Source organism: Ovis aries, chromosome 11, assembly GCF_016772045.2.
Source record: "Ovis aries strain OAR_USU_Benz2616 breed Rambouillet chromosome 11, ARS-UI_Ramb_v3.0, whole genome shotgun sequence".
Taxonomy (NCBI): domain Eukaryota; kingdom Metazoa; phylum Chordata; class Mammalia; order Artiodactyla; family Bovidae; genus Ovis; species Ovis aries.
The window spans coordinates 11,069,222-11,091,148 of record NC_056064.1 but is presented as its reverse complement, the minus strand read 5'-3'; the positions used below and the strand labels follow the sequence as shown (position 1 = coordinate 11,091,148).

At 35.8% G+C, this 21,927-nt stretch overlaps 1 protein-coding gene across 1 annotated transcript in view; it reads right to left on the bottom strand.

Annotated features, from left to right (window-relative positions):
• Positions 1–21,927, bottom strand: part of BRIP1 (BRCA1 interacting helicase 1) — a 184,866-nt gene that overhangs the window by 8,652 nt on the left and 154,287 nt on the right. Inside the window, exon 17 of the mRNA XM_012185233.4 lies at positions 17,790–17,902. Within this exon, the coding sequence (XP_012040623.1) occupies positions 17,790–17,902 (113 nt within the window). The remainder of the gene's footprint in view (positions 1–17,789; positions 17,903–21,927) is intronic.

The window sequence follows — 21,927 nt, the reverse complement described above, 5'->3', positions numbered from 1 at the left end:
ATTAAAGATTTTAAAATATAGTGGTTCTTTAGCACATTTACAAGGTTCTGCAACCTAGAACACAATATATTACAGAATATTTTAATCTCACCAAAAAAGAAACCCCATGCCCATTAGTCTCCCTGAATTACTCAGATTATTTCCCCTAACCCCTGACAAACAGTAATCTACTTTCTCTTCATATGCATGTGTGCATGCAAAGTGGCTTCAGTCGTGTCCAACTCTCTGTGACACCATGGAGTGTAGCCCACAAGGCTCCTCTGTCCACAGTATTCTCCAGGCAAGAATACTGGAGTGGATTGCCATGCCCTCCTCCAGGGGATCTTCCTGATCTAGGGATCAAATCTGTCTCTTATCTCCTGCATTGGCACGTGGGTTCTTTACCACTAGTGCCACCCTGGGAAGCCCTAGATTTATCTGTTTTGGACACTTCATAAACTAGAATCTTATAATATATGGCATTTTGTGTCTGGCTTCTCTCACTTAGCATGATATTATATATTATTACTGAAGAATATTCCATTGTATGGATATACCAAAATTTGTTTATCTATACATAAAGTAATGATCATTTTGCATTGCTTCCATTTCTGACTATTATGAATAATGCTGCTATATATATTTGTGTACAAGCTTTTATGTTAATACATTTTTAAAAAAACTCTTGAGTATAAACTTAGGAATAGAATTGATAGTTCGTATGGAAACTCTATGTTTAAATTTTGAGGAACTGCCACATGATTTTTTCCAATGCAGTCGCATAATTTTACATTTCCATTAGCCATGCATGAGATTTCCAATTTCTCATAGCTTCATTAACACTTGTTATTGTCCCTCTTTTTCAATATATTTACCATAAAAGGTATAAAGTGGTACTTCACTCTGGTTTTGATTTACATTTTCCTAATGACTAATGTGGAGAAGGCAATGGCACCCCACTCCAGTACTCTTGCCTGGAAAATCCCATGGACGGAGGAGCCTGGTACGCTGCAGTCCATGGGGTCGCTAAGAGTCAGACATGACTGAGACTTCACTTTCACTTTTCACTTTCATGCACTGGAGAAGGAAATCCAGCAACCCACTCCAGTGTTCTTGCCTGGAGAATCCCAGGGACGGGGGAGCCTGGTGGGCTGCCGTCTATGGGGTCGCACAGAGTCGGACACGACTGAGCGACTGAACTGAACTGAATGACTAATCATGTTGCATATTGTTTCATGTGCATACTGGTCATGTGTCCTTTTTTTGAGAAATATGTATTTAAATTATTGGTCAAAATTAAAATTGCACTGTCTTTTTATTGTTGAACTCTTTATAAGAGTTCTTTATATATTCTGGAACTAGACTCTGATCAGATACATGATCTGAAATATTTTAAAAACCTTTGCCTAATCCAAGGTCAAGAAAATCTGCACCTTGTTAGCCCTTGATCCATTTAGAGTTAACTTTTCTATACAGTGTGAGGTAGGGGTCTAACTTCATTCTCTTGCATTTGTTACTGTTCAGGTACTAAGTTGGTCCAGCTAGTTACGACCCCATGGATGCAGCACGCCAGGCTTCCCTGTCCTTCAATATATCCCAGAGTTTGCTCAAATTCATGTCCATTGAGTCAGAGAGGCTATCTGATCATCTTATCCTCTGTCATCCTCTTCTCCTCCTGTCCTCAATCTTTCCCAGCAGTAGGGTCTTTTCTAGTGAGTTTCTTCTTCCCATCAGGTGGCCAATGTATTAGAGCTTCAGCTTCAGTATCAGTCTTTCCAATGAGTATTCAGGGTTGATTTTCTTTAGGGTTGATTGATTTGATCTCCTTGAAGCTCAAGGGACTCTCAAGAGTCTTCTCTAGCCCCACAACTCAAAAGCATCAATTCTTTAGTGCTCAGCCTTCTTTATGGTCCAACTCTCATATCCATACATGACTACTGGAAAAATCGTAGCTTTGACTATATATGGATTTTTGTTGGCAAAGTGATGTCTCTGCCATTTTTTTTTTAATTGAAGGATAATTGCTTTACAGAATTTTGTTGTTTTCTGTCAAACCTCAACATGAATCACCCATAGGTATACATATATCCCTTCCCCTTTTAACTTCCCTCCCATCTCCCTCCCCGTCCCAACCCTTTAGGTTGATACAGAGCGCCTGTTTGAGTTTCCTTAGCCATACAGCAAATTCCCTGTTGGTTATCTATTTTACATATGGTAATGTAAGTTTCCATGTTACTCTTTCCATACATCTCACCCTCTCCTCCCCTCTCCCCATGTCCATAAGTCTATTCTCTATGTCTGTTTCTGAATTGCAGCCCTGTAAGTAAATTCTTCAGTACCATTTTCCTAGATTCTGTATATATGTATTAGAATACAATATTTATCTTTCTCTTTCTGACTTACTTCACTCTATACAATGGGTTCTAGGTTCATCCACCTCATTAGAACTGACTCAAAGACATTCCTTTTTATTTTTGAGTAATATTGCATTGTGTATATGTACAACTTCTTTATCCATTCATCTGCCAATGGACATTTAGGTTGCTTCCATGTTCTAGCTATTGTAAATAGTGCTGCAATGAACAATGTGTCTTTTTTAATTTTGGTTTCCTCAGGGGATATACCTAGGAGTGGGATTGCTGGGCCATATGGTAGCTTTATTCCTAGTTTTTTAAGGAATCTCCATACTATCTTCCATAGTGGCTGTATCAATTTACATTCCCACCAACAGTGCAAGAGTGTTCCCTTTTCTCCACACCCTCTCCAGCATTTACTGTTTGTAGACTTTTTGATGATGGCCATTCTGACCAGTGTAAGGTCAGAATTGTAGTTTTGATTTGCATTTTTCTAATGAGTGATGTTGAGCATCTTTCCATATGTTTGTTAGCCATCTGTTATGTCTTCTTTGGAGAAATGTCTGTTTAGGTCTTTTCCCCACTTTTTGATTGAGTTGTCTGTTTCTCTGGTATTGAGTTGTATGAGCTGCTTGTATATTTTGGGAATTAATCCTCTGTCAGCTGTTTCATTTGGTATTATTTTCTCCCATTCTGAGGGTTGTCTTTTCACCTTGCTTACAGTTTCCTTTGCTGTGCAAAAGCTTTTAAGTTTCATCAAGTCCCACTTGTTTACTTTTGCTTTTATTTCCGTTACTCTAGGAGGTGGATCACAGAGGATCTTGCTTTATGTCATCAACTGTTCTGCCTATGTTTTCCTATAAGAAGTCTGTAGTTTCTGGTCTTACATTTAGGTCTTTAATCCATTTTGAGTTTATCTTTGTGTATGGTGTTAGGAAGTGCTCTATTTTCATTCTTTCATGTATAGTTGTCCCAGTTTTTCCAACACCATTTATTGAAGATGCTGTCTTTGCCCCATTGTATATTCTTGCCTCCTTTGTCAAAAATAAGGTACCCATAGGTGCATGGGTTTATTTCTGGGCTTTCTATCTTGTTCCATTGGTCCATATTTCTGTTTTCATGCCAGGACCACACTGTCTTGATGACTGTAGCTTTGTAGTATAATCTGAAATCAGGAAGGTTGATTCCTCCAGCTCCATTCTTCTTTCTTAAGACTGCTTTAGCTATTCAGGGTCTTGTGTTTCCATATGAATTGTGAAATTTTTTGTTCTAGTTCTGTGAAAAATGTCATCGGTAATTTGCTAGGATCACATTGAATCTGTAGATTGCATTTGGTAGTGAAGTCATTTTCACAATATTGATTCTTCCTACCCAGGAACATGGAATATCTCTCCATCTGTTTATGTCATCTTAGGTTTATTTCATTGCTGTCTTAAAATTTTCTGTGTACAGTTCTTTTGTCTCCTTAGGTAAGTTTACTTCTACTTATTTAATTCTTTTTGTTGCGATGGTGAATGGGATTGGTTCCTTTTCTTTCTGATTTTTCATTGTTAGAAATATAGAAATGCAAGTAATTTCCGTGTATTGATTTTGTATCCTGCAACTTTGCTAAATTCACTGATTAGCTATAGTAATTTTCTGACACTATCTTTAGGGTTTTCTATGTACAGTATCATGTAATCTGCAAACAGTGAGAGCTTTACTTTTTCTTTTCAGATCTGGATTCCTTTATTTTTCTTCTCTAATTGCTGTAGCTAGGACTTCCAGAACTATGTTGAATAATAGTGGTGAAAGTGGACACCCTTGTCTTGTTCCTGATCTTAAGGGGAATGCTTTCAGTTTTTCACCATTGAGAATAATGTTTGCTGTAGGCTTTTCATATATGGCCTTTACTATGTTGAAGTAGGTTCCTTCCATGCCCACTTTTTGAATAGTTTTAATCATAAATGAGTGTTGAATTTTTTCAAAGGCTTTTTCTGCATCTACTGAGATTATCATATGGTTTTTACCTTTCAATTTGTTAATATGGTGTATCACATTGATTGATTTGTGTATACGGAAGAATCCTTGCATTCCTGGAATAAACCCCACTTGATCATGGTGTATGAGCTTTTTGATGTGTTGCTGAATTCTGTTGGCTAAAATTTTGTTGAGGATTTTTGCATCTATATTCATCAGTGATATTGGCCTGTAGTTTTTTTGTGTTGTCTTTATCTGGTTTTGGTATCAGGGTGACGGTGGCCTCGTAGAATGAGCTTGGAAGTGTTCCTTCCTCTGCAATTTTTGAAAGAGTTTTAGAAGGATAGGTATTAGCTCTTCTCTAAATGTTGATAGAATTCTGCTGTGAAGCCATCTGGTGCTGGGCTTTTGTTTTTTGGGAAATTTTTTAAATCACAGCTTCAATTTAACTGCTTGTAATTGGGTTGTTCATAATTTCTATTTCTTCCTGGTTCAGTCTTAGAAGATTGAACTTTTCTAAGAATCTGTCCATTTCTTCCAAGTTATCCATTTTATTGTCATATAGCTGTTCATAATAGTCTCTTATAATCTTTTGTATTTCTGCATTGTCTGTTGTAACCTCTCCTTTTTCATTTCCAATTTTGTTGATTTGATTCTTCTCTTTTTTTCTTGATGAGTCTGGCCAAAGGTTTGTCAATTTTGCTTATCTTCTCAAACAACCAGCTTTTAGTTTTATTAATCTTTACCACTGTTTCTTTCATTTTTCATTTCTTTCTGCTCAGATCTTTATGATTTATTTCCTTTTACTAATGGTGGGGTGTTTTGGTTCTTTTTCCAGTCATTTTAGGTGTAAAGTTAGGTTGCCTATTCGATGTTTCTTGAGGTAGGATTGTATTGCTATAAACATCCCTCTTAGAACTGCTTTTTCTGCATCCCATAGGTTTTGAGTTGTGTTTTCATGGTCATTTCTTTCTAGAAATTTTCTGATTTCTCTTTTGATTTCTTCAGTAACCTATTGGTTATTTAGAAACGTGTTGTTTAATCTCCATGTGTTTGTGCTTCTTACAGCTTTTTTCTTGTAATTGATATCTAGTCTCATAGCGTTGTGGTAGAAGATGCTTGACACCATTTCAATTTTCTTAAATTTACTGAGGTTTGATTTGTGACCTAAGATGTGGTCTATCCTGGACAATGTTCCATGTGCACTTGAGAAGAAGCTGTATTCTTCTGCAATTGGATGGAATGTCCTGAAGATATCAATGAGATCCATCTCATCTAATGTATCATTTAAGATTTGTGTTTCCTTATTAATTTTGTTTTGATGATCTGTCCATTGGTGTGAGCAGGGTGTTAAAGTATGCTACTATTATTGTGCTACTGTTAATTTCTCCTTTTATGTCTGTTAGTGTTTGACTTATGTATTGAGGTGCTCCTATTTGGGTGCATGCTGCTGCTGCTGCTAAGTCACGTCAGTTGTGTCCGACCCTGTGCGACCCCATAGATGGCAGCCCACCAGACTCCCCCGTCCCTGGGATTCTCCAGGCAAGAACACTGGAGTGGGTTGCCATTTCCTTCTCCAATGAATGAAAGTGAAAAGTGAAAGGGAAGTTGCTCAGTCATGTCTGACTCAGCGACCCCATGGACTGCAGCCTACCAGCCTCCTCTGTCCATGGAATTTTCCAGGCAAGAGTACTGGAGTGGGGTGCCATTGCCTTCTCTAATTTGGGTGCATAGATATTTACAATTGCTATGTCTTCCTCTTGTATCGATCCCTTGATCATTATGCAGTGTCCTTCCATATCGCTTGTAATCTTCTTTATATTAAGGTCTATTTTGTCTGATATGAGGATTGCTATTCCAGCTTTCTTTTGCTTCCCATTTGCATGGAATATATTTTTCCATCATCTCACTTTCAGTCTACATGTGTCTTTAGGTCTGAAGTGGGTTTCCTGTAGACAGCATATATATGGGTCTTGTTTTTGTATCCATTCAGCCAGTCTGTCTTTTGGTTGGAGCATTTAATCCATTTGCATTTAAAGTAATTATTGATACATATGTTCCTATTGCCATTTTAATTGTTTGGGGTTAATTTTGTAGATCTTTTTCCTTCTCTTATATTTCTTGACTATATAAGCCCCTTTAACATTTGTTGTAAAGCTGGTTTGGTGGTAGTGAATTCTCTTAACTTTCACTTGTCTGAAAAGCTTTTTATTTCTCCATCAATTTTGAATGAGATCCTTGCCGGGTAGAGTAATCATGGTTGTAGAATTTTTCCCTTTCAGTACTTTAAACATATCCTGCCACTCCCTTCCTGCCTGCAGAGTTTCTGCTGAAAGATCAGTTGTTAAATGTATGGGGTTTCCCTTGTATGTTACTGGTTGCTTTTCCCTTGCTGCTTTTAATATTCTTCCTTTGTATTTAGTCTTTGTTAGTTTGATACACAGATGACACCACCCTTATGGCAGAAAGCAAAGAAGAACTAAAGAGCCTCTTGAAGAAAGTGAAAGAGGAGAGTGAAAAAGTTGGCTTAAAACTCAACATTCAGAAAACGAAGATCATGGCATCTGGTCCCATCACTCCATGGCAAATATATGGGGAAACAGTGGAAACAGTGAGGGACTATTTTGGGGGGGGCTCCAAAATCACTGCAGATGGTGAGTGCAGCCATGAAATTAAAAGACACTTACTCCTTGGAAGAAAAGTTATGACCAACCTAGACAGCATATTAAAAAGCAGAGACATTATTTTGCCAACAAAGGTCCATCTAGTCAAAGCTATGGTTTTTCCAGTAGTCATGTATGGATGTGAGAGTTGGACTATAAAGAAAGCTGCAGCTGAGCACCAAAGAATTGATGCTTTTGAACTGTGGTGTTGGAGAAGACTCTTGAGAGTCCTTTGGACTGCATGGAGATCCAACCAGTCCATCCTAAAGGAAATCAGTTCTGAATATTCATTGGAAGGACTGATGCTGAAGCTGAAACTCCAATACTTTGGCCACCTGATGCGAAGAACTGACTCATTGGAAAAGACCCTGATGCTGGGAAAGATTGAGGGCAGGAGGAGAAGGGGACGACAGAGGATGAGATAGTTGGATGGCATCACTGACACAATGGACATGAGTTTGAGTAGGCTCTGGGAGTTGGTGATGGACAGGGAAGTCTGGCATGCTGCAGTCCATGGGGACACAGAGTCAAACATGAGTGAGCAACTGAACTGAACTGAACTGGCATGTTTCTCCTTGGGTTTATCCTGTATGGGACTCTCTATGCCTCTTGGACTTGACTGACTATTTCCTTTTCCATGTTTGGGAAATTTTCAACTATAATCTTCAAAATTTTCTCATAGCCTTTCTTTTTCTCTTCTTCTTGGGAGCCCTATAATTTGATGTTGGTGCGTTTGATATTGTCCCAAAGGTCTCTCAGACTATCCTCAGTTCTTTTCATTCTTTTTACTTTATTTTGCTCTTCAGAAGTTATTTTCATAATTTTATCTTCCAGCTCACTGAATCATTCTTCTGCTTCAGATATTCTGCTATTGATTCCTTCCAGAGTATTTTTAATTTCAGTCATTGTGTTGTGTGTATGTTTATTCTTTAATTCTTCTAGGTCTTTGTTAATTGATTCTTGCATTTTCTCCATTTTGTTTTCAAGGTTTTTGATCATCTTTCCTATCATTATTCTGAATTCTCTTTTACAGGTAGTTTGCTTATTTCCTCTTCATTTATTTGAACTTCTGTGTTTCTAATTTGTCCCTTCATTTGTGTAGTATTTCTCTGCCTTTTCATTATTTATTTTTTTTAACTTATTGTGTTTGAGGTCTCCTTTTCCCAGGCTTCAAGGTTGAATTCTTTCTTCCCTCTGGTTTCTGCCCTTCTAAGGTTGGTCCAGTGGTTTGTGTAAGCTTTGCATAGGGTGCAATTTGCATAGGGTGAGGGTTTTTTTTTGCTTGTTTGTTTTTCCTTTGATGGTCAAGGCTGAGTGGGTGGTAATCCTGTCTGCTGATGATTGGGTTTGTATTTTTGTTTTGTTTGTTGTTTAGATAAGGTGTCCTGCACAGGGTGCTACTGATGGTTGGGTGATGCTGGGTCTTGTATTCAAGTGGTTTCCTTGGTGTGGGTTCTCACTATTTGCTACTCCCTAGGATTAGTTCTCTGGTAGCCTAGGGTCTTGGAGTCAGTGTTCCCACTTCAAAGTCTCAAGGCTTGATCTCGGTTTTAGCATTTTTGGCTCCTGATGGTTTTCCTCGGTCCCCTGGAAACACTCTCTGCAGCAGCAGCTGAAACACTTTTCCCAATCAGTGGCCCCTGCAGAGGACAGATGCACTCCCCACGGTCCGTGGGTCCCTGTCTCTGCATTTTAATATGATGTCTAGGGTGGTCATAGCGTTCCTTCCAAGGAGCAAACTTCTTTTAATTTCATGGCTGCAGTTACCATCCACAATGATTTTGGAGCCCAAGGGGGGGAAAAAAAAATCTGTCACTGCTTCTACTTTTTCCTTTTTTATTTGCCATGAAGTGGACAGGATTCCATGATCTTAGTTTTTTGAATGTTGAGTTTTAAGCCAGCTTTTTCAATCTCACCCTCATCAAGAGGCTCTTTAGTTCCTCTTCCCTTTCTGCCATTAGAGTATCATCATTTGCATTATCTGAGGTTGTTGATATTTCTCTTGGCAATCCTGATTCCATCTTTTCATTCATCCAGGATGGGATTTCACGTGATGTACTCTGCACAGAGTTAAATAAACATGGCGACAATATACAGCCTTGTCATACTCCTTTCCCAATTTTGAACCAGTCAGTTGTTCCATGTGAGGTTCTAATTGTTGCTTCTTGACCTGTGTACAGGTTTCTCAGGAGATAGGTAAGGTGGTCTGGTTCTTACCTCTTTAAGAATTTTCCACAGTTTGTTGTGATCCACATAGTCAAAGGCTTTCACATAGTCAATGAAGCAGAAGTTTTCTCTGGAATTCCCTTGCTTTCTCTGTGATCCAACAAATATTGGCAATTTGATTTCTGGTTCCTTTACCTTTTCTAAACCCAGCTTGTAGTTCTCAGCTCACATACTGCTAAAATCTAGCCTGAAGTATTTTGAGCATTACCTTACCAGCATGCAAAATGAGCACAACTGTTGCAGTAGTCTGAACATCCTTTAGCACCTTCCTTCTTTGGATTGTAATGAAAACTGACCTTTTCCAGTCCTGTTGTCACTTGCTCAGTTTTCCAAATTTGCTGACATACTGAGTGCAGCATTTTAACAGCTTTTGGGATTTGAAATAGCTCAGCTGGAATTCCATCACCTCCACTAGCTTTGTAGTAATGCTTCCTAGGGCCCACTTGACTTCACACTGTAGGATGTCTGACCCAAGGTGAGTGATCACACCATTGTGATTATCCATGTCATTATGATCTTTTTTGTATAATTCTTGAGAGTTTTAATAAACACCTTAATTTATAAAATCTAATTTGGATTGATATGAACTTAATTTCAATAGTATCCAAAAACACTGCTCCTGTAATTACAGTTTCTTCCCCTCTCACAGTGTTATTACTTTAATTTAAATTTTATCTTTAAACATTACACCTGTGCAGAAAAGTGAGTACAGCAGGCCAAGTTGCTTATCTCTAAAAGTGTCTGCATATAAAAGCAGCCCTTGGTTGGCTTTTAGATTTCAGGAAGGTTCCAATCACAAACTGATAAGAAAGTCTCACTGTGTCTAAAATGTCTGTGCAAAAATAAGGTTAATGCCAAACATGTGCTTTTCTTCTGAGAGTCTAGACTTTGGTAAAGTGTTAGGCAGAGACTGCCTATATGACCAGTCCAAATAAAAACTCTGGGTGCTGAGTCTTTAACAAGCTCTTCTGGTTGGCAATTATTTCACACAGCTTACCACAATTCATTGCTGGGAATCTAAGAGTGTCCTGTATGACTCCATTGAGAGAAGACACTTGGAAGATTGTGCCTGACTTCCCCTGGAGCTTTGCCTGTGTGCCTTCTCTTTGCTGTTTTTGCTTTGTATCCTTTCACTGCAACAACTCTTAGGTGTGTATTCAGCTGTTTGCTAAATCTATCACTGCTCCTGGTGAATAACTAAATCTAAGTATGGTTTTTGGGACCCCCAAGACCCATGCTTATTACCACAGACATAAAATTACTGCTTTATGCAGTTACTTTCAAAAATCAAACAGGAGAAAAAGAGCTACCAAAATATACTTATATTGTTTTTTATATTTACCTATGAAATTACAGATCCTCCTTATTTCTTCATGTGGATATAAGTTACTGATTAGTGTCCTTTCATTTAGCAAGAAAGAGACTCCTTTTAGTGCTTCTTGTATAATTAAAATTTCCAAAGATTAATTCTCTTGGTTTTTCTTTGGAAATGTTCTCAGTTCAGTTCAGTCACTCAGTCGTGTCCAACTCTTTGTGACCCCATGAACTGCAGCACAGCAGGCCTCCCTGTCCATCACCAACTCCCGGAGTTCACCCAAACCCATGTCCATTGAGTCAGTGATGCCATCCAACCATCTCATCCTCTGTCATCCCCTTCTCCTCCTGCCCTCAATCTTTCCCAGCATCAGGGTCTTTTCAAATGAGTCAGCTCTTCACATCAGGTGGCCAAAGTATTGGAGTTTCAGCTTCAACATCAGTCCTACCAATGAACACCTAGGACTGATCTCCTTTAGGATGGACTGGTTGGATCTCTTTGCAGTCCAAGGGACTCTCAAGAGTTTTCTCCAACACCACAGTTCAAAAACATCAATTCTTCGGCGCTCAGCTTTCCTTACAGTCTAACTCTCACATCTATACATGACTACTGGAAAAACCATAGCCTTGACTAGACGGACCTCTGTTGACAAAGTAATGTCTCTGTTTTTTTTTTTTTCCTAGGTTCGTCATAACTTCTTCCAAGAAGTAAGTGTTCTACTTCCTCTTTAATCTTTGAAGTATAATTTTGCCAAATATAGATTCCACTGATGGTCTTTTTCTTTCAGCACTTAAAATATTTCAATTTGCTGCCTCCTTTCCATAGTGTTCAGTAAAAGATCTGCTAATCGAAGAGATCCTATATATGGTTTTTCTCTTGCTGTTTTCTAGATTTTCTTTTTGTCTTCTGATAGTTTGATCACAACATTCTGATGTATGGATCTCTTTGGGTTCAAACCACTTGGAGTTTTCTGCTTTTCTGAGATGTGGAGATCAATGTTTTTCACCAAATTTGCAAAGTTTCCAGCCATTATTTCTTCAAAAAAAAAAAAAAAACTTTATGTTCCCTTCTCTCTCTTTTCTCCCCCTAAGACTCTTTTTATGTGTATGTTGGTATGCTTTATGTGGTTGTACAGTTTTCTGAGGCTATTTTAATTATTCTTCATTCTTCTTCTATCTGTTCCTCATACTAGAAATCAATTCTTTTTTCTTTCTGCTCAAAACTGCTGGTGAGCCCATCTAATAAATTTTTCATTTCACTTATTATACATTTCAACTCCAGAATTTCCATTAGGTTCTTTTTTAAAAAATTTTAATTATTGATATTCTTCACTTGGTGAAACATCATTCCCATAGTTTCTTATAGTTCTTTAGACATAATTTTCTTAGTTCTTTGATCATATTTAAAATGGGCTTTATATACCAACTTCAACCTTTTCAACTCCCTTAGAGATAATTCTTATTAATTGCTTTCAAATCTTCAAAACAACTTTTAACTTTGTCACCCTGGATATTGTCTACATTGGTACATGTTCTTTAGGTTATGTTTATTCTGTTGTTGGGTGGAGTACTCTATAATGTCAATCTGATCTAGTTGCTTAACAACATTGTTTAAATCTTTTATCTCCTTACTGGTTTTCTGTTTCCTACTGCTAGCTATTGGGTTGGCCAAAAAGTTCATTTAGGTTTTTCCATCACATCTTATGAAATTTTTGACCAACCCAGTATTATTGAAAGAGGAATTTTAAAGTCTCCAACTTTACTTGTGGATTTGTCTATTTCTCTATTCAGATGTCAGCTTTTGTGTCATTTTTTTGAGGTTCTGTTTTTAGGTGAATACACAATTAGGACTGCTATGTCTTTTTTGATGTGACCCTTTTACCATTATGTAATTTTCCTTTTAGCACCCCTGTAATTTTCTTTGTTCTGAATTCTACTTTGTCCTGATATTAATATAGTTATTCCAACCAGTTCACTGGGGAAGAAGATCAGAATTCAAATTATCAACCTGTCTTGTATGATTTACTTTTCATAGTACTCAAATAGCAGCTCTATGTATTTTATCCAGGTTTTTAAAACAGTATAGAATGCACTTATTCTATCTTATCTAGAACTGAAACCTCCAGACATTGTAAAAAGTTAATTTTAGCTTGTAAATTTTAATTCTTAATGAAATACACAAGCACAGCTTAAAAGTCAAACAGTTTTATAATATTATAATAGTTTTAATAAAAACAGAATTCTCTTTTGCCTACTCATACCACATCTTCAGTTCCCAATCTCAGAAACAATTAATTTAAAATACCTTAGATAGTTCTTGTGGTCATTTGTCTTGGATTTTAACCACTACAAATTATATACGGATTCTTCCTACAGAAGATGCTTATTTCATATTACTGATAACTTCACTCTTCTCCAATCTCCTAGTACAGTTATTTCACAATTCTTTTGTAAATCAATATTCAGTGGCTTATCATGTATAGATGAAATTACATGATGGACTATGATTACATTCCCTTTCTCGTATGTTTTTGTCTACCTTGAAGTTACTAACTCTCTTTCTCCCGTTCTTGCTTAATTTTCTGTTTTCTATCATTAATTAATTCTCACTTTGTGACAGCTGTGAATTTTTTTCAATATGGGTAAACCTTCCATCCTCAAAAACCAATCTAGACTAACTACTATGGGACTACAGCACAGATTCATCCCAGAACCTTCTTTCTTGTTTTGGGAATTCCACTTTTCTGGGTTGGAACTCCAGTTTCCCGCATCCTTGGTATTCCTCTTTCTGAATTTTCTCCTTTGATAAAGCATATCTTTCAGTAGAATACCGAGAAACTGTGCATTTGAAGCAAACGTTTCAGGTCCTTTAACACTGAAGGCTTTATTTGTCTTACAGTTTATTGATCATTTGGGGGTTGCAAATCAAAATTTTTCCTCAGATAGTTGAAGATAATTTTCAACAGTCTTCTGGCTTCTGGTGTTGCTTTTAAGAAGTCTATTTCAATTTAGACTCCATATCTTTTGTATGAGAGTTGTCTTTTTCTTTCTGGATGGTTTTAGGACCTTCTCTTTACCTTAGGTACTTTGAAACTGCATAGTGAGGTGCTTTGTAGCTCTTCCCCTTTACAGGTGCTTGAGTGTGTCTTTTCATCAGGAAACTACGTTCTTCAATTCTAAGCATTTTTCTTGAATTATTTTTTGACATTTTTTTAAAAATTTTCTCCAGTCTCTTCATATAGAGCTCTTATTTATCAGAAGTTGGTTCTTGCATACTGCTCCTCTAATTTTCTAGTTCTTCTTTCCTATTTCTCTTTGATTTCTGGATGTGGGAAATTCTAATTTTTCCCTCCTAAATCCAATTCTATATTTAAAATCTGTTGCTACCATATTAATGTCTAGGAGCTTTTTCTTATTTTCCATTCTTGTTTTACAGAGGCACTACCTTACCTCCCTATGGATATTACCAATAGAAATTTATAAAGTTTTCTTCTGTCCCAGGGTTGGCAAAATACAGTCCACAGAGGAAATCTGGCCCACATCATATTTTTGTATAGCCTACAATCTAGGAATGGTATTTACATTTTAAAGGTTAAATAAAAAACAAAAAAGAATATGGATGCAGACTGTGTATAGCCTGAAAAACATAAAACATTCTTGTCTGGCCTGTTACAGTTTGCCAACCCCTGTTCTATTACACTGTTTCTGTTTTCTACAAGTTCTTCCACCTACAAGGAATTCCACCTTATGATACTCTCTTGTGATATTTTAAAGTAATCCATAGGTTCCAAGGCATCAGACCAACATAAGACAGGGTTGTCCACCTGTCTTAGAAAGAACACTGCACTGTCCTGCCTTGAAGATATGATCGTCAGCTGAGGGAAAAAAAGAGAATAGCGTTCTCACATTCAGTAAGTAGACTTTTCTTACCCCCCATCTTTTACCCCTTCTTAGCTGTACCCATAGTTAAAGAATATAAACTCTCTAGTTCATTATATCCAGAGAGTAAACCTGGATGGAGCGGGCTGTCTAACTACTTCTTATACTAACATGTAACCAATTCTAGAGTAGCTCCAAGTCCCAAGTTTTTCTGTGCTTAAATCTGGAAGATCTTATTAGCTTTCATGATTGTAAATTTAAATTTCAGCTTTCTCTTGCCTGTTAAGTCATTCAGTCATTCATCTGTTTTTCTGTGTTCAAAATTTGTTGACAGTTCATCTCTTATTATCTCTTCTCCCACTCTTTTCATGTCTATAGATTTGACATTTTTATTCCTTTACCATCATGGGATTTTGAGAGGGGGTGAAAATTAATATAAATGTTTGATTTCTCCATATGGACTTAAAAAACCTAAATTTTATATGATACTCTTTTGTGATATTTTAAAGTAATCCATAGGTTCCAAGGCATCAGACCAACCACAAAATTGGAAGGGCAGGATAAGAGGATGGATACTGTCAATTGTTATATAATAACACCGTTTTATAAAAATGTTGAAAATCAATGTAAAGTCAGGGTGCCATTCTATCATGGTCCCACTTTGGTTCATATTTAAAGTGTTCTATAACAGAAAGGCATTAAGTTAACAAAATAGTTCAGAGAAAAAGGTTTCACCTTTTCTTTTTCCCATTGTTTTCATACTGCCTTGCTCAAATGAATTATGCCCACTTGAGACAAAGATTATACTTCAGTAAAGCAGAACCGTTAGGAAACTTAAACTGCAGTTGTAACCTGGTCACAAAACCATCTGGTACATTCCTGAAAGCTGTTATTACATTTCATGGGCTTATATTACTTCAAATACGCTAAGAGTCCCATGTGGGCTTAAAAAGATAACATTTTTTAAACTCAATTTGTTTCTGCTTACTTTAGTCCTTCTAGACATATCTCTTATAAGAACAGTGCCTTAGTATAAGCACCTTTTACGTCAATCAATACACATTACAAATTTTACCATATGATGTAAAACATTCACTTGATTTTCTTAGTGGATGTTTCTTTGTAATAAGTTGCTACTTGTTGATTCCATTTCTCTAAAAATCAGTAAAATAACAGTTAAGCTGTCACTTTTTAATTAATGAGATAATGAACCTATAGTATTATAGATCAATATTATAAACACATGCTTTTCTGAAATTCTTGAAAAGTATGTTTCAAAGCTCTAGAAACTCTCTGCTCCACATGGTATAGCTGGAAAAGCACTGAACATGGCGTTTTTCACTAATTCAACAAGTACATACATTGCATCTATGCCCCAAGATGAGACAAAGTTGCTAAGAATGTAAAAATGTCTAATACATGTTTAGGGAGGAAGGAGACAGATATATAAACAGGCTATTCCAATATAATGAGATATATGTTATAACAGAGATGAGTATAAAATGCTATGGGTTTCCTACAGAGTAAATAACTCTAGTTGGAGAAATTTTAAAAAGTCTTCATGTAGGACATGACCTCTTCAACTAGGTTTTAACTGGTAAATTTACCAGATGAATTGTATGTAACTTGAATGTGACGGCAAAGACTAATGAAAAGATATGGAATGTTTAATAGTTTAATAGTGAGATGTTTATATTTAATAGTGAGAATTTTAGTGGATACAGGCAGGGCATAAGGATGAAAAAGCAAGTCTTAAGGTTTTAAATGTAGGTGGGTTTAAGACGTGAAAGTGCATTTAGCAGCTACGTGACATTAGGCAAGTAATTTCATCTTCACAACTGCTTAATATAGGTAGAAAAGTTTATATGACAAAATAAGATACAAATATACTTTTGCTTCAAATGGTTTCTGAAAATTCAAGGTATTGCTCATACTGAGAGAAAAAATAATCAACTGAGCTAAAAATATTTATTTTCCTGAAATTCAACAAAGTAACTAAAAGTCAAGAATTTTAAAAACAAATATTCAGTCTCCCCTAGAAACTATTTGTTGAATATTAAAATTCTAATACAACAAACAGGTCAACCAACAGAGAGAGACAAAGTAAGTAGATGGAATGCTTCAAGGACAATTTCCAGTGCAACTTGATGACAAGTACAAGTGGGATTTCTAGGAAGAGAAGGGCGGCAACTTAACCATATCAGTAGGTTAAACATAGAACTGAATAATTCAGTTTGAACAGAAACAACTACAGAATATCATTCTGAAATGATGGGGAGGGGAGTAGGTGATGTGTTTTAGGACTTACTTTAGCTGTTGCAGTCCTATGTCATCAGCATATGTAAATCTGAACAGAAATGTATTCTGGTCTGCTCAGGTATAAATGAGCTAATGTGAATAAACAAGACACAAGAAAACTATAATTTCTAGATTGGTTAGGGTAGGCAATGGTTAGCTGCAGGTCTTCTGGCTGAACTGAAAATATGTCAAACAGCCATGTTTTCGTGATTTTGCCCTTAACCTGTGTTCTTCTGTTTGAATTTTCTGAATTTTATTTGTATAGCTTCACAGGAAAAAACTATTATATGCGTAAACTAATTATAATTTCAGAAATAGAAAATGATAAAATGTTAAATTAGATTATAAATAATCTAATAATTTTAGTGTTCATAAGTTTAAAGTGTTGATGTCTTGTAGGACAGCAGTCCCCAACCCTTTTGGCATCAGGGACAAGTTTCATGGAAGATAATTTTTCCACAGATGGCAGCTGGGGGGTGGGGTGGGGGGGAAGATGGTTAGGATGGGTTTCCAGTTTAACTGGCTGCTCATCTCCTGCTGTGTAGCCCAGTTCCTAACAGGCCACGGATGAGAATGAGTTGGGGAACTCCGCTGTAGGACCTCATGTGAAATTCTGGTATAAAATGGTGTTTTAAAAACTAGTTCCACAAAGCACAAATCTTAACGGACCACAGTCTTTGGAAAAAGGAGTATTATAATTAAATTTTACTGTCAGGGAGCGGTATTCTCTAGCACCATGAACACAGTTTGTTTTAATTGTTCTTAGTTTGCTTTTTACCCATAAAATCATCATTTGGGTTCTGATGTTCACAAGGTAAAATTTTATTGTTTGGTGGTGAAATTCTATAAACATCTACTGAGCACTTCTGTTGTATACTCACTGACCAATCATAAATCTTTGAACTTAAGCAAATATTGCATTTCATTTATTTCACTGACTCTTTCAACTTTCACTTCTGATATCTATCACTGAGAATATACCAGTACTGAGTGTTCCAGTAAAATAGAATTCCATCAAATTTATTTATAAGGAATAAAGCAGCAAGACTAGCTGTACACATAGTCCTGGTTGGAGATAATATTACAGTAGTGTTACACTAAATTTCACTCCACTTACCTACCAAGGGCCTGGTTTAAGGCCCTGTACGCTTGAATTTCATACCATTGACGACCTGGTAAAAGACCTCTTAATTTTGAATGCTGATCATTATACTGTTTCTTCAGTTCAACCTATAATTTTAAAATATAAAGAATGCAGTAGATGATTAAAGCTCATTTAAAAATCATATTAACTTCTAACATTTTGAATATCATTTAATTAGGGTAGAAAGATTTTTTTTTTTATACTAAACTTTTTTTTTTGGTCATTTAAAACATTTCCATTCACTTTAACACTACCTAAATTCATACATGAACATAATTAATCAGTTCTGTGATAATATCAATCAGTTTTAGACATAATTTATCTATGACAAAATTCTCAAACTTTTAATGTACATGTAGATAAATTTTAATAAATGTAACCACCATCACAATCATAATTAAAATATTTTCACTCCCTAAAAATTTTTTTCTATCCTTCTTCAGGCAATTTCCTTTATTGCTGACCTGGTCAACCAATGATCTGTTTTCTGTTTTGCTTTGTGTTGAATTCTATGTAAATGTTATTACACTGTATGTAACCATTTGTTTCTTTTTTTCATCTAGCATAATGAGTTTGGAATTCATTCATGTTGAAACATACATCAGTAGTTCATTATTTCATGTTTATCCAGCTTGATAATCTCTGCTTTTTAATTGGGATGTTTAGACTATTTATATTCAATGTAATTACTGTCATGCTCAGTTTTCAACAAGAAAATGTGTGCTAAGCTGCTTCAGTCATGTCTGACTCTTTGTGACCCTACAGACTTCAGCCTGCCAGGCTTCTCTGTCCACGGGATTCTCTAGGAAAGAATCCTGAAATGGGTTGCCATTTCCTCTTCCAGGGGATCTTCCCAACACAGGGATCGAACCTGAGTCTCTTACGTCTCCTTCATTGGCAGGCAGATTCTTTATTGCTACTGCCACCTGGGAAGCCCCAATTACTGTTACAATTTGGTTTAAATCTACAGTATAGAAAACACATTTTTCTCAAGTACACATCGAACATTCTCCAAAACAGACTATATGATGGGCCACAAAATAAGTCTTAAGAAATTTAAGACTGAAATTATATCAAGTATCTTTTCCAACTATAATGGTAAGAAATTAGAAATTAGTAACATTCAGTTCAGTTCAGTTCAGTCGCTCAGTTGTGTCCAGCTCTTTGCAACCCCAAGAATCACAGCACGCCAGGCCTCCCTATCCATCACCAACTCCTGGAGTTCACTCATACTCATGGAAAACTGAAATATTCACAAATATGTGGAAATTAAAGAATATATACCTGAACAATCAATGGGTCAAAGAAATCAAAAGAAAAATCAAATAGTATCTTGACACAAACAAAAATGGAAACACAAGAAACCAAACTATGGGATGTAGCAAAAGCAGTTCTAAGAAAGAAGTCTATAGCAAAAAAAAAAAAGCCTACATTAAGAAAAAATAAAGATTTCAAATAAACAACATAACTTTACATCTTAAGAAATGAGAGAAGAAGAACAAGCTAATCTCAGCAGGAGGGAAACTACTAAGACGAGCAAAAATAAATGAAACAGACCAGAAAAAAACAACAGAAAAAAAAATCAATAAAACTAAGAGTTGTTTTTTAAAGATATTTAAAACTGATAAACTTTTGCTAAATAATTAAGCAAAAAAAAAGGAGTCAAGCAATGTTACAAATGAAAGCAAAGATTACAACTGATACTACAGAAATACAAATAACTATAATAAGAGACTACTATAAATAACTACTTGCTAAAAAGTGGATAACCTAGAAGAAATGGATAAATTCCTAGAAACAATCAACCTAACAAGACTAAATCACAAAGACACAGAAAATCTGAACAGACCTATAAAAAAGGTCATTAAAGCAGTAGTCAAAAACCTCTCAAACAAAGAAAGGCTCAGGACCAGAGAACTTCACTGGTGAAACTGAAATTCTACTAAGCATCAACATCATTCTACTAAGAATTGACACCAATTCTTCTCAAATGATTCTGTAAATATTGAAGAGAGGGGAACATTTCCAAACTTACTTTAAGAGATCCCCATTTCTCTCATACCAAAGCATGTAGGGACACTATAAAAAAGAGAAAATTATAGGCCAGTATTTTGAGTGGCAAAAAAACTCTCGACAGAACAGTAAAAGGATCATACATCATGATCAAGTGGGATTTATCCCTGAAATACAAATTGGTTCAACATACATAAATCAATAAATGTGACACACCACTACCACAAAAAGAAGGATAAAAATATTATCTCAATAGATGCAGTAAAAGCATTTGACAAAATTAAACATCCTTTCAGATAAAGTTTTCAAAAATGAAGCATAGCGAAATGTAAACTCAATATAACAAAGGCCATAGAGACAAGCCCATAGATAACATCATACTTAAAAGTGAAGAGCTAAATGTTTTTCAAGTCAGGAATGAGAGGTGCCCTCTTTTACCACTTCTATTTAACAAAGTACTAAGTCTTAGCCAGAGCAGTTAGGCAAGAAAAGGTAATAAAAGGCATCCAAATCAGAGAGGAAGAAGTAAAACTGTTTGCAGATGACATGCTCTTATATGTAGAAAATCCTAAAGATCTACCAAAAAACTCTTAGAACCAATAAATGAATTTGTAACGTTGCAAGATACAACAATCAACATACAAAAATCAAAATAAACATACTAAATAGTGTTTCTATACACTAACAACAAACCATCCAAAAAAGAAAAAGAAGAAATGAGGAAAACAACCCCATTTACAATAGCAACAAAAAGAATAACATTCTTTGGAATAAATTTAGCCAAGAAGGTGAAAAACCTTTACACTAAAAACTATAAAACACTGATGAAATAAACTGAAGAAATACAAATAAATGGAAAGATTCTGTGTTTATGGATAGGAATAATTCGTATTGTTAAAATGTCCTTATTACCCAAAGTGATCTACAGGTTTAATAAAATCTCCATCAAAATCAAAGTGTCATTTTTTACAGAAATAGAAAAACAATTCTAAAATTTGTATGGAACCACAAAAGACCCTCAATAGGCAGAACAATATTAAGAAGAAAGAACAAAGCTGAAGGCAAGACATTTCCTAATTTCAAACTTTGGTAATCAAAAGTTTGGTTTACATCAATTTATAAATTTTATTTATATTAAACAATATGGTACAGGCATAAAATCACTCAGGCCAACAGAAGGAAAAGTTTATAAATAAATTCACACACATATGGCTAATTAATCTTAGACAAGGGCAACAGGAACAGACAATGGAGAAAGGATAGTCTCTTTAGGAATGGTGGTGGGAAAACTGGATATCCACATGCCAAAGAATGAAACTGGATCCTTATCTTATACCATATATAAAAATCAATTCAAAATGAATTAAAGACTTAAATGTATGATCTGCGACCATAACACTCCCAGAAGAAAACAGGAAAAAGCTCCTTAGTCTCAGCAATGATTTTTTGGATATGACACCAAAAGCACAAGCAACAAAGGCAAATGAAACAAGTGGGACTACATTAAACTAAAACGCTCATATATAAGCACTGTATACAAGAAACAACTGAGAAAATGAAAAGGCAACCTACGGAACAGGAGAACCCTACATCTGATGAGAGGTTTATATCCAAAATATAAAAGGAACTCATGCAACCAACAACCAAAAAAGGTAAAAAACAAAAGAAAACCTGATTTAAAAATGAGCAGAAGCCCCAAACAGGCATTTTTTCAAAGAACACTCACAAATGGCCCAATAGGTATATGAAAAGGTGTTTAACATCACTAATCATTACCAAAATGACAAAGGATGACAAGTGTGAGCAACAGTATGGAGTAAAAGGAACACTTATACACTGCTGGTGGGAACATAAATTGGTACAGCCATTATGAAAAATGGTATGGATATTCCCCCAAAGAATTAAAAATAGAACTACCATATAATCCAGCAATCCACTATTGGGTATATAGCTAAAAGAAATAAAACCACTGTCTTGAAGAGATGTGTGCAATCCTACGTTCACTGCAACGTTTTTCACATATGCAAGACATGAAAACAACCCAGGCGTCATTGACGAATGAGTGAATGGATAAAGTGTAAACTATACACACACACGT